The following is a 14,547-nucleotide window of genomic DNA, read 5'->3' as shown; positions in this document are numbered from 1 at the left end:
AAAATAAATAACAGGGGGAACAAGTGTTAAAATAAATTTAGTTTGAAATGCTAGTGATCAGTGAAAGCGAGGGGTAAGGGATACAGTAGGTATAATCTTATTTTTTTTGTTGTCTTTTTATTTCTTTTTCTGAATGGATGCAAATGTTCTAAGAAATGATGAATAGGCAACTAAGTGATGATATTGTGAATTACTGATTATCTATATTAATTTTTATTTCATTTGTTATTTTTTTAATTAATAAATTTAAAACCTTTAAAAAATAAATAAATAAATAATAGCAAGGACAAGGGGTAAAATAAACAGGTAGATTGCAATACTTGTGGTCAATGACAGAGGGGGTAAGGAGTATGGGATGTATGAGTTTTTTCCTTTTTTCCTTTTATTTCTTTTTCTGGAGTAATGCAAATGTTCTAAAAATGATCAAGATGATGGATACACAACTGTGTGATGATACTGTGAGCCTAGTGATTTGTATACCATATATGGGCCACATGTGTGTTAAGATTTGTCAATAAAAATATTGTAAAAAAAAGAATAAAGAACTTCCACAGCTCAACTATTATTTTTAAAATTCCAATTAAAATGTTGCCAAAAAACTTGAACAGAAACTTCACCAAAAAAACATACAAACAGCCAATAAGCAAATGAACAAGTACTTAATACCATTACTCATCAAGGAAAGGCAAATTAAAACCACTAAGAAAAACTACTTCACACATACTCAAACATTTAAAATGAAAAAGACTGACAGCAGCAAACACTAGCGATGACAGAGAACAAGAGGAATGTCTACACACTAGAGGTCAGAGTGAAATGGTACCTCCACTTTTGATACGTCTGACTTAAAACTACCAGCAACAATCTCCCTGCTAGGCATGTGCCAAAGAGAAATCTACAAAGACTTGTAAAATGATGCTGGTGGCAGCTTTACTCATAAAGATCCTAAGAGAATATTCTGCAGGAAAAATGGATAAAGTGTGACACATCCACACTACTCAGCAATTAAAAGGAACAAATCACTGATAGCAATGACATGGATGAACCTCAAAGACATGATGCGGAGGGAAAATACATACTGAATTATTTCACTTATACCTCGTTTTAGACCAGGCAATACTAACACAGGGTGTCAGACATCAGATCCATGGCTGCTCAAGGGAGGGAGCCAAGACTAATAAGAAACAGGTGTAGGGAACCTCTGTGGAGGAGAGGAAACAGTCTGTGTCCTGACCAGTTATGGGCTGCATGAATCTGCATCTGTCCACACGGACCCACCGGGCTGCGTGACTGTACATCTGTCCAGGCAGACTCACCGCACTGCATGAATCCGCATCTGTCCACATGGACCCACCAGGCTTGCATGAGTATGCATCTGTCCATGCAGACCCAATGGGCTGCAAGAGTGTGTTTCTGGCCACACTGCCAACCCAGTGGGCTGCGTGAGTGTGCATCTCTCCATATGGACCCATGTGTTTACACCAACCCACTGGGCTGCGTGCGTGTGCATCTCTCCATATGGACCCATGTGTTTACACCAACCCAGTGGGCTGCGTGCGTGTGCATCTCTCCATATGGACCCATGTGTTTACACCAACCCAGTGGGCTGCGTGAGTGTGCATCTCTCCATATGGACCCATGTGTTTACACCAACCCACTGGGCTGCGTGCGTGTGCATCTCTCCATATGGACCCATGTGTTTACACCAACCCACTGGGCTGCGTGCGTGTGCATCTCTCCATATGGACCCATGTGTTTACACCAACCCAGTGGGCTGCGTGCGTGTGCATCTCTCCATATGGACCCATGTGTTTACACCAACCCACTGGGCTGCGTGCGTGTGCATCTCTCCATATGGACCCATGTGTTTACACCAACCCAGTGGGCTGCGTGAGTGTGCATCTCTCCATATGGACCCATGTGTTTACACCAACCCACCGGGCTGCATGCGTGTGCAGCTGTCCAAGTGGAACTACTGGGCTAGTGTGAATGTGCATCCGCTCCTGTGGGCCCACCAGGATAGGTGAGTGTGCAGCTCTCCATTGGACCCACCAGTGCATCTGTCCACACAGACCCAAGAGGCTGTGTGAGTGTGCAACTGTCCACGTGGGCCAAACTATAAACCTGTGTCTGAGAATTGCGTTTTATATAAATTATATCTCAATTTTTTAAAAAATTGAATCCCTTAAGAATATACCCATGGAACCTGATATTTCTGAGAATATAAATTAGAGAAACACCATTTAAAAAGGTAATTGCTGTCACTTTAAGTGATCAAACATTTAATAAAACCCAAACTGAAACCACGCTGCGATAAAATCACTCTGTGGTTTTAATCTGCCTTTCCCTGGTTTGTAAGTTCTTCGGTCCAATGGACAGAAATATGTTTATAGTAATTTTAGATGATCACTGAAAACAAAGGTGAATAAATGACCACAGAAAATATAAAAGACTCCAGCCATCAAAATAACTGTAGTCCCAAATGAAGAAAGAAAAAGATGTTAGAAATACTAAGACAAATCAACAGTAATACCACAGGAATAGGACACTAATACAAGTATCAACAAACTAATTTATATTTGCAAGAAATAATAATGCTTACATCATCAGATCCAGTCTCAGAAGGCCTTGCTTTTTTGGGTGCAATAACAGGGGAAAGTGATCCCTCGAAGTCAAACTAGAAAACAACCCCAGAAAAAGAAATCAAAACGAGAAAAATGCATCACTCTCAACTGATCAATTTAAAGGATTCAGAAATCAATTCCACCAATTATAGAAACTAAAAAAAAAAAAAGACTTCAAAGCTCATTTTTACATTTGGAATATGATGGCTGCCACGAAGATGAAAGGAAACAGCCCAGGGCAAGGGTTGAGCACCATGCCTGGGCTCACAGGTGATGCAATGGTGGCTTCCTTTCCACCTCTACTTCTGCAGTGGTGGAGATTATCATACCTCTAGTGTAACACCGGCCTTGAAGCATGTACAAGATATCCAAGCCTCAAAGAACAAACTCGCTGGGAGCCATTTCTTTAGAACTTGTCTTCAACTCCACAGTCTACTGATTCTATGGCAGAGACCAGTAGCTACTCTACAAAGTCTTCATTCTTACCTTTCTCCTGGACCTCAGTCACACTACAGTGTGGACTGGGATGGTGGAGCCATCTGTGAAAGCTCGCCATGCAACCCCTTCAGGCTCCTCTGCATTTTCACCTGACTGAATGCAGCCCACCCAAAGCAACCTTTAAACCCTCATGGTGGAGATGACAGACCCTCCCCAAACCTGGGTCCCTGACCAGTTCACCTATTATGAACTGTTATGTGAGCAAGACATGCTTTCCATTGTATATAGGAACCACCTATCCATTTAGCCCCTTCTGCTCAATAGTTATCCTAGCCTAACCAATACACGCACATAAAAATAATTTTCTGCAAGTTCACTCTACACCACTCCCCTCTGACAGAACTGCTGAGGTTCCTGTGACTTCACATGAGCACTACACCACAACCAATCACCCTAACCCTATCTCCTACGAGATAAAGATGTACATACTTATCAATTAATCTTATTCATCTGAAAGAAAATTCACAGCCACATAAAAAACAAACATAGATAGGTGGCAATGAAGTAATTTTTTAAATGAATATCAAGGGAAAATTTTTTTGTGAAGTATTCAAATATGGGCCAACATATCCAATAATATAAAAAAACTGCTGAGAGCCAACACAACAAGCAAACTTACCACCCTCCCCTGTCTGCGTGGGACATGACTCCCAAGGGTATGGACCTTCCTGGAAACGTGGGACAGAAATCCTACAATGAGCTGAGATTTAGCATCAAGGGATTGAGAAAAACCCTAGAATAAATTGAGACTCAGCATCAAGGGATTGAGAAAAACCCTAGAATAAGCTGAGACTCAGCATCAAGGGATTGAGAAAACTTCTCGAACAAAAGGGGGAAGAATGAAATGAGACAAAGTGTCAATAGCTGAGAGATTTCAAACAGCTGAGAGGTTATTCTGGAGGTTATTCTTATGCATTAAGGAGATATCACCTTGTTAGTCAAGATGTAATGGAGAGGCTGGAGGGAATTGCCTGAAAATGTAGAGCTGTCTTCCAGTAGCCATGTTTCTTGATGATGATTGAATAGGCTTTCCCCAAGGCACAACTAATCAGTCTGTCAAATGCTGAAGAGAAGCAAAAAATCCTGAAAGCAGCAAGAAGAAAACAATCTACCACATACAAGGGAAATCAAATAAGACTGACTTCAGGTAACTCAACTTGCACCCTGAATGTGAGTGAGAAGGCAGTGGTATGATATATTTAAGATCCTGAAAGAGAAAGGCTTCCAATCAAGAATTCTGTACCCAGCCAAGTTGTCCTTCAAAATTGAGGGAGAGATTAAAGTTTTCACAGACAAAGAAGTCCTGAAAGAATCAGTCAACAAGAGACCAGCTCTACAAGAAATACTAAAAGGAGTTCTGCCAGCTGAAAAAAAAAGACAGGAGAGGGAAGTCTGGAGGAGGGCACAGAACTGAAGAGTACCACTAAGGGTAATTTAAAGAAAACAAAGAGAAAATACAATGTGACAAATAAAATAAAAAAAATAAGATGGTAGAATCAAGAAATGCATTTTCAGTTCCGGAGAAGATGGCGGCTTAGTAAGACACACGGGTCTTAGTTCCTCCTCCAGAAAAGCAACTAAAGAAACAGAAACAATATGAAACAGCTCCCGGAGTCACGACAGAGACCAAAAAGACAGCGTACCCCATTCTGGAACAGCTGAACGGGCAGGGAGAATCTGCTGCGGTGAGCTACCCGAGGGGCGCGCGTTTTCCCGGCCGGGGCGGCTGGCGACTGGGGTCCCCTCCACGCACGTGGCTTCCCGGTCTGACTGGGAACGTTGGATAGCGGGGCCCTCCCGTCACGCTTGGCGTTTCGGGCCAGCTGGGCAATTAGGACCGGCACTCTCCCAAGCCGTGGCGGCCAGCGACCCCCACCTCCACGCGCGGTTTCCCGGGTGACTGCCGTGCAGACAGACGAGCGCCACGAGCGCCACCTACTGGGCAGGAAAAGAAAAACAGAGCCCAGAGATTTCACAGAAAAAGCTTTCAACCAGCCGGGTCCCACACCCAGGGAAATCTGATCAAATGCCCAGACACCAGCAGAAAATAATGGATGACGCTTGGAAAATTGAAGATATGGCCCAGTCAAAGGAACAAACCAATAGTTCAAATGAGATACAGGAGCTGAGACAACTAATGCTGAATATACGAACAGAAATGGAAAAATTCTTCAAAAACCAAATCAATAAATTGAGGGAGGACATGAAGAAGACATGGGCTGAACAAAAAGAAGAAATAGAAAATCTGAAAAAACAAATCACAGAACTTATGGGAGTGAAGGACAAAGAAGAAACAATGGAAAAAACAATGGATACCTACAATGGTAGATCTAAAGAGACAGAAGCTACAATTAGTGAACTGGAGGATGGAACATCTGAATTCCAAAAAGAAACAGAAACTATAGGGAAAAGAATGGAAAAACTTGAGCAGGGGATCAGGGAACTGAATGACAATATGAAGCACACAAATATACGTGTTGTGGGTGTCCCAGAAGGAGAAGAGAAGGGAAAAGGAGGAGAAAAACTAATGGAAGAAATTATCACTGAAAATTTCCCAACTCTTATGAAAGACCTAAATTTGCAGATCCAAGAAGTGCAGCGCACCCCAAAGAGAATAGACCCAAACAGGCGTTCTCCAAGACACTTACTAGTTAGAATGTCAGAGGTCAAAGAGAAAGAGAGGATCTTGAAAGCAGCAAGAGAAAAACAATCTGTCACATACAAGGGAAACCCAATAAGACTATGTGTAGATTTCTCAGCAGAAACCATGGAAGATAGAAGACAGTGGGATGATATATTTAAATTACTAAAAGAGAAAAACTGCCAACCAAGACTCCTATATCCAGCAAAATTGTCCTTCAAAAATGAAGGAGAAATTAAAACATTTATAGACAAAAAGTCACTGAGAGAATTTGTGACCAAGAGACCAGCTCTGCAAGAAATACTAAAGGGAGCACTAGAGTCAGATACGAAAAGACAGAAGAGAGAGGTATGGAGTAAAGCGTAGAAAGAAGGAAAATCAGATATGATATATATAATACAAAAGCCAAAATGGTAGAGGAAAATATTATCCAAACAGTAATAATACTAAAAGTTAATGGACTGAATTTCCCAATCAAAAGACATAGAATGGCAGAATGGATTACGACCCAGCAATACCACTGCTAGGTATCTACTCAAAGGACTTAAGGGCAAAGACACAGACGGACATTTGCACACCAGTGTTTATAGCAGCATTATCTACAATTGCAAAGAGATGGAAACAGCCAAAATCTTCATCAACAGACGAGTGGCTAAACAAACTGTGGCGTATACCTACGATGGAATATTATGCAGCTTTAAGACAGACTAAACTTATGAAGCATGTAATAACATGGATGGACCTAGAGAACATTATGCTGAGTGAGTCTAGCCCAAAACTAAAGGACAAATACTGTAAGGTCCCACTGATGTGAACCGACATTCGAGAATCAGCTTGGAATATATCATTGGTAACAGAGACCAACAGGAGTTAGAAACAGGGTAAGATAATGGGTAATTGGAGCTGAAGGGATACAGACTGTGCAACAGGACTAGATACAAAAACTCAAAAATGGACAGCACAATAATACCTAAGTGTAATGTAACTATGTTGGAACACTGAATGAAGCTGCACCTGAAATACGGTTTTTTGTTTGTTTGTTTGTGTGTTTGTATCTTTTGTTTTTGTTTTTTTTCTTTTTCCTTTTTTTATATATATATATATTTTATTAGTATTATTATTTTAATTCTCTTCTCTATATTAACATTCTATATCTTTTTCTGCTGTTTTGCTAGTTCTTTTCCTAAATCAATGCAAATGTACTAAGAAATGATGATCATACATCTATGTGATGATACTAAGAATTACTGAGTGCATTTGTAGAATGGAATGATTTCTAAATGTTGTGTTAATTTCTTTTCTTTTTTTTGATTAATAAAAAAAAATTAAAAAAAAAAAAAGAAATGCATTTTCAATAATAACTCTGAATGTTAATGGACGAAATTTACCAGTTAAAAGATACAGAGTGGCAGAATGGATTAAGAAACATAATTCAGCTATATGCTGCTTACAAGAGACTCATCTTAGACACAAGGATACAAATAGATTAAAAGTGAAAGGATGGAAAAAGATTTTCCATGCAAGTTGTAACCAAAAGAAAGCAGGCGTAGCTATACTAATATCGGAAAAAATAGACTTTAAACGTAAAGACATCATAAAAGACAACGAAGGACACCAAATACTAATTAAAGGGTCAATTCACCAAGAAGATATAACAATCATAAATGTTTAGCTCCCAATCAAGGAGCTCCAAAGTACATAAGACAGACATTGGCAAAACTGAAGGGAGCAATAGATATTTCAACAGTAATAGAAGGAGACTTCAATACACCACTCTCCTCTATAGACAGAACAGCCAGACAGAAGATCAACAAGGAAATAGAGAAGTTAAACTCGATAAATCAATTAGATCTAAAAGACATATATAGATAATTGCACCACAAAGCACAAGGTTATACATTCTTCTTTAGTGCTCAAGGAACATTCTCCAGGATAGATCATATGATGGAGCACAAAGCAGGTCTTTATAAATTTAAAAATATTGAAATTGTCCCAAACACCTTCTCTGGTCACAGTGGGATGAGGTTGGATCTCAATAACAACCAAAGAACACAAACATTCACAAATACATGGAGATTAAATAACACACTCTTAAATAACCAGTGGGTCAAAGAAGAAATTGCTAGAGAAATCAGTAGCTATCTGGAGATGAATGAAAATGAGAATACAACTTACCAGAATTTATGCGATGCAGCAAAAGCTGCACTGAGAGGGAAATGTATTGTCTTAAATGCCTATATTAAAAAACAAGAAAGAACAAAAATCGAGGACTTAACAGCAAACCTGGAGGAACTTGAGAAAGAAGAGCAAACTAACCCCAAAGCAAATAGAAGAAGGGAAATAACAAAGATTAAAGAAGAGATAAATGAATGGGAGAACAAAAGAACAGAAAGAATCAATAAAGCCAAAAGTTGGTTCTTGAGAAAATCAATAAAAATGATGGGCCACGAGCAAGACTGACCAAGAAAAAAAGAGAGAGGATGCAAATAAACAAGATCAGAAATGCAAAGGGGTGCGTTACCACAGACCCTGAAGAAATAAAAAAAAAAACATAAAAGGATACTATGAACAACTATACGTCAACAAACTAGACAACTTAGATGAGATGGATAAATTCCTGGAGACACACAAACAAGCTACACCGACTTAGGAAGACATAGAAGATCTCAACAAATCAATCACAGGTAAAGAGATTCAGATTCAACCAGTCATCAAAAATCTTCCTATAAAGAAAAGCCCAGGGCCAAGTGGCTTCACAAGGGAGTTTTATCAAACATTCCAGAAAGAAATAACACCAAATCTGCACAAACTTCTCCAAAAAATTAAGGAAAAAGGAACTCTACCTAACTCATTTTATGAAGCTGATATTTTAACACTAAAACCGGGTACAGATACTATAAGAAAGGAAAACTACAGCCCAATTTCCTTAATGAACATAGATGTAAAAATTCTCAATAAAATATTAGCAAATCGAATCCAACAACACATTAAAAGAATTATACACCATGACCAAGGGGGTTCATGCCAGGAATGCAAGGACGGTTCAACACAAGAAAATCAATTAATGTAATACAGCACATTAACAAATCAAAAGGAAAAAATCACATGATCATCTCGATTGATGCTCAAAAAGCATTCAACACAATTCAGCATCCTTTTCTGATAAAAACACTCCAAAAGACAGGAATCAAAGGTAACTACTTCAATATGACAAAGGGAATATATGAAAAAACGATAGCCAGCATCGTGCTCAATGGAGAGAGACTGAAAGCCTTCCCCCCCTAAGGTCAGGTACAAGACAAGGATACCCGCTGTTACCACTATTATCCAACATTGTGCTAGAAGTTCTAATTAGAGCAATCAGGCAGGACAAAGAAATAAAAGGCATACAAATTGGAAAGGAAGAAGTAAAACTCGTGTTATTTCCACATGATATGATACTATATTTAGAAGATCCTGAGAAATCTACAGCAAAATTACTTCAGCTAATAAATTCAGCAAGGTGGCAGGATATAAAATTTATGTGCAAAAACCAGTAACATTTCTGTACACAAGTAATGACCTAGCTAAGGAGTCAGTTAAGGAAAAATTCCATTCAAAATAGCAACTAAAAGAATCAAATACTTAAGAATGAACTTAACTAGGGACGTAAAGGACTTCTACACAGAAAACTACAAAACATTGCTTAAAAAAATCAAAGGAGATCTAAATAAGTGGAAAGACATCCCCTGCTCATGGATAGGAAGGCTAAATATAGCTAAGATGTCAATTCTCCCCCAAAATTGATTCAACACAGTATCAATCAAAATTCCAACAACCTATTTTGAAGATTTGGAAAAGCTAACTACCAAATCATCTGGAAGGGAAAGAGACCCCAAATAGCTAAAAGCATCCTAAAAAAGCAGAACGAAGTGGGAGGATTAACACTCCCTGACTTTAAAACCTATTATAAAGCCACAGTGGTCAAAACAGCATGGTATTGGCACAAAGACAGAAGCACTGACCAATGGAATCGAATAGAGTGCAGACACAGACCACCAATCCATGGTCAACTGATGTTTGACAAGGCCCCCAAATCCTCTGAACTGGGACAAAATAGTCTTTTCAATAATTGGGCACGGAAGAACTGGATATCAATGGCCAAGAGAATGAAAGAGGACCCCTATCTTACACTATACACAAAAATTAACTCAGAGTGGCTCAAACACCTAAATATAAGAACTAGCACCATAAAGCTTCTAGAAGAAAATGTAGGGAAACATCTTCAGGACCTAGTAATAGGAGGTAGCTTCCTAAACTTTACATCCAAAGCACAATTAACAAAAGAAAAAATAGATAAATGGGAACGCCTCCAAAATCAAATACTTCTGCACCTCAAAAGACTTTGTCAAAAAGGTGACGAGGCAGCCAACTCAATGGGAGAAAGTATGTGGAAATCACATATCGGACAAAGATTTGAGTTCCTGTATATGCAAAGAAATCATACAATTCAACAACAAAAGAACAACCAACCCAATTATAAAACAGGCTAAAGAATGAAAAGGCATTTCTCTAAAGAGCAAATACAGATGGATCAAAAGCAAGGGAAATGCAGATCAAGACTACAATGAGATACCACCTTTCACCTATAAGAATGGCTGCTATTAAACAAACAGGAAACTTTAAAAGTTGGAGAGGATGTGGAGAAACTGGAACACTTAAGCACTGCTGATGGGAATGTATAATGGTGCAGCCTCTATGGAAGACTTTTGGCGGTTCCTTAGGAACTAAATATCAAGTTGCCCTATGACCCAGCAATAGCACTACTTAGTATATACCCAGAAGAGCTGAAAGCAATGACACAGACATTTGCACACCAATGTTTACAGCAGCATTATTCACAATCTCCAAAAGATGGAAACAAACCAAATGCCCATCAACAGATGAGTGGATCAACAAAATGTGGTATATACATACGATGGAATATTATGCAGCAGTAAGGCAAAATGAGGTCCTGAAGCACAGGACAAGATGGATGAGCCTTGAGGACATAATGCTGAGTGAAATTAGCCAGACACAAAAGAATAGATACCGTATGATTCCACTTTTATGACCAGCATAAAGGTATAATCAGAGCTTTATAATACAGCATATGGGGGCTTAGAGACACACAGAAACTAGAGATGGGTGAACCATTAGCTAATAAGATTGAACTCCAATGTAAAGGAACAGACAGGCAGGAATGTGATTCTCTAGTGGGTCTACAAGTAATATTACCATATTGAAGATGACAAGATTGAAAGAGGTTATATAGACCTATGTGTCCCACTGACTCACACTAGAGGTGAATGAGTTCTTGTAAGAATTATTTTAAAGATATGATTCTTGCACAGAGTCCAGGATGCAGGGGGAAAAATGTTGTTGCATGCTGTGAGCTATGCTCAGGAAGAGGCCATCGGCACCACCACAGCAACAGCAGTGGTTGACAATGTGGTGAGGGATGGGAGTTGAGAGGAGGTTTGGATTTCCTATTTGGTAAGGGTGTGTTTTTTGGTTTTCTGTCTCTTGGGAACAATGAGATTATCTAGAATTGGGAATGCTGATAAACAGCGGACTTTGGACTCTCTGCATGGTGCCCGAAGGGTGTAGGCTTGCGGGGAGGTAGATTGGCGAACAACGGTGTGTGCTTGTAAGTGAGGGTTATGCTGCTACGGGGGTTAGCAGCGTCGTGGGGCGTGCAGCGATGTGGGTGAACGTGTGGACATCTGGTGGGAGGGAATGAGCGCGAGGCAGAGAACAACAATGGTATGGTCACCTTTAGAGGACGCTTGTAAGGGAACAGGGCAGGCGGGCCTAGAGGCCTTTGGAGTGGATGAGTTAGGTCTGGAGTGGTGATTGTTATTTCTGGCTTTGGGGAGGCTGTTTTATGTGTATAGCCTGATGTTTGGAGATGGGAATGAAGCCAAACAGGTTGGGGTTGGAGTATTTCAGGACATGGGGGTAAGGAAGACTGTATTTTAGAACCACATGTGCTCTTTGAGACCAACAGAAGAATGGTTTATTTGATCTGGAACTGAAATTTTCTGTAGTACAAAATCTAGTTCAACCTATCTGTATAGCTCATTTGAACAACTGAAACACAGGAAACCCAGAATAAGAAAGAGGTTCTTTAATCCTGCACAGATTATTGTAATGCCTGGAAACATCCTAGAGTATATTAAGCAGATAATCAAAGCATATTGGCAAAGTCCCCTGAAGGAGGGGAGAAATCTACGGAACTATTAAACCTTATCATCAGGGAATGCCCTGGTGCTGTGTCGAACTTTGGGGATGCCCAGATCGGTAGGCCATGCCCTTGATTGTGAGGCTTACTCTTGTGAGGCTTGTGTAGGTAGCAGAGAAGCTTAGACTACCTATAAGGTATACCTAAGAGTTACTTCTGGAGGACCTCTGTAGTTGCTCAGACGTGGCCTCGGTCTCTCTAGGCCCAGCTCTGCCGGTGAGGTATTACCCTCCCCACTACGTGGGACACGACATATAGGTGTGAAGATCTCCCTGGCCACACAGGAGAGAATTCCCAGGGATGAGTTCAGACCTGGCACTGTGGGATCAACAATCACATCCTGACCAAAACGGGGAAAAGAAGTATAAGTAATAAAGTACTGATGGCAGAGAGAGTTCAAATAGAGTCAAGGGGCTACTTTGGAGGTTGCTCTTACACAAGCTTCAGGTAGACCTTGCTGCCTATCTTGGCCTGCCAGCCCCCAGCCAGGACCATTCCAGCCAATCCTAAAGAACACCTGGGGCAATGTGTAAAATTCCACAGGAGTTCCAGTCACTAGAGTAACTTTCCAGAAACCTACAACCTCCAGATGGGTCCCTGGTCCAGATGGGTCCTGAGGCCTAGTGACGCCTATCCAGAACATCAGATGGTTCCATCTTCCTACCCCATATTAGTGACAGACCCTTTCAATATCAAAAATTTAGCATTGCTATAGCCCAAACAATCCCAAAGAGAGGTATGGAAAGATCAAAGGTGATGGTAGAATTATACATAGAAGATAGGATTTAACAAATGAGTATGAATGCTGAATCATTAAACTGATATCTCTTTTAGTCTCCAGTAAGTTATAGCAGCTAGAAGTAAAAACCTAAAATTGTGAAATTGTAACCCATGTCAAAGTCTGAAATATGTTCTGCAACTAATTATGGTGCTGTGCTTAGAAATTTATAGCTGTTTTGTATATATGTTACTGTTCACAAAAATAAAAGGAAAAAACGTCGATTGTGATGATAAAGTATTTAAGTTCTCTAGTTTCCTATATTCTGTAGCAACTAGAAGGAAAAATATGAGAGGGTCGTAAGGTAGCCTATAACAAACTCTGGGATCTATCCTGTAACCACCTTTTGAAGAAGGGCTTTGAAAACTATTGCTTTATTTCTTCGCTTTGTATATATGTTATACTATACAATAATGAAAGTTAAAAAAAAATCAAAGCAACACAATGTAACGGGAGTATCTTACCTAAAACTTCAACCAAATGACCACACACAAACACACCAAGTCCAGGCCTCGCATTCACAGAAATGTCCCTGCTACGGCTACCAGACTCACACAGCAGGAATGGGCTGCAGCGGAGACCCACGTGCATGCGGATCCGTTTTACTGCTGTCAGCCTATTCCTCAAGCTCTCATAAATAATCCACTGAGGGCCTGTAGGAAATGTTACGGAGGGAGGGGCAGGGGATGGCCCTACACCATTAACAGAGTAAATATTTCAGCTAGAGCATATATCCCCCTCAAATCACAACTCCCTACTCAGAGACTAAGCCATGTGTGTGTGAAACCACAGCTGCTCTTGAAGCCACGAGTCAGAAGGCACGGCCTAGACCCGGCTCTAACTGGTCATGAATGTGCAATTTGGTACAAATTACAAGTCTGTGATCGCTTTTTGATTCAGTTTCATCGATAAAACGATTTTAATTAATCCTAACATAACTTGCAATCATTTTACAAAAATGAAATGAGAATAGAAAGAGCTTTTATCGCTTTATTAAAAACTTGATAATTACAATTATTATAATTAACTATCAAATAATATTGGATTTGCAATATAACACCACAGTAAGCCTTAGCATTATTTCACTATTTTGAATAAGGTAGGCCTATTATTTTGTATTACCAGTTATGCAAACAATATATCACTAACAACAGAAGTGTTAAGAAGGAAAAACAGTCGCGTGTACTTACCTTTCGGGTCCACGCTAATCGGTCTGTGTTATAACCCATCATGTTCATGAGACAAGTCACAAACAAATTCCACTCGGAGTGAGAACCGGGTCCCCCAGGGGCACTGTGGACACTGTACCACTTGACAAGCAGCTGCACTGCTACTTCTTTCGGCAGGATAAACCTGATTGCTTGCAAACACGTTTGCACTATTAAAAGCAAAGATTAATTTTAGGATGCATGCATTTCTTTCCCCCTTTCAATAACAAAGTGTTTTAACCACTACTATGTAAGTATGAAAACAGCATTGTTGATAAAGCACCTAGCCGACCATCTGAGATGTAGGCTGGTGACTGAAGTGAAACAGGGCTTGTATGCAGTCTTATTCTTTCAACCATTACATTCAGATCAGAAATACAGTAATCAAATAGCCCAGTTTGTCTGAGACAGTTCTGGTTCGTACCTGCTGCCCCAGTAATTATGAATAGTTACCCCTTCACTTCCCCTTCACTCTCAAAAGTGTCCTAAAAACACACAATTTCTCTATGAATAAATCCATCTGAAATTTGCCGAAT

The 14,547-nt window shown here is 39.9% G+C and overlaps 1 protein-coding gene across 1 annotated transcript in view; it reads right to left on the bottom strand.

Moving 5' to 3' along the window:
- Window positions 1-14,547, bottom strand: part of ANAPC1 (anaphase promoting complex subunit 1) — a 115,689-nt gene that overhangs the window by 74,259 nt on the left and 26,883 nt on the right. Inside the window, exons 17-18 of the mRNA XM_077133718.1 lie at window positions 13,994-14,181; window positions 2,603-2,677 (exon numbers count right to left, since the gene is read on the bottom strand). Of these exons, the coding sequence (XP_076989833.1) occupies window positions 2,603-2,677; window positions 13,994-14,181 (263 nt within the window). The remainder of the gene's footprint in view (window positions 1-2,602; window positions 2,678-13,993; window positions 14,182-14,547) is intronic.

The sequence above is a fragment of the Tamandua tetradactyla genome, chromosome 17 (genome assembly GCF_023851605.1).
Source record: "Tamandua tetradactyla isolate mTamTet1 chromosome 17, mTamTet1.pri, whole genome shotgun sequence".
Taxonomy (NCBI): domain Eukaryota; kingdom Metazoa; phylum Chordata; class Mammalia; order Pilosa; family Myrmecophagidae; genus Tamandua; species Tamandua tetradactyla.
The sequence above is the reverse complement of the archived record's forward strand: the minus strand, read 5'-3'. Positions and strand labels throughout refer to the sequence as shown.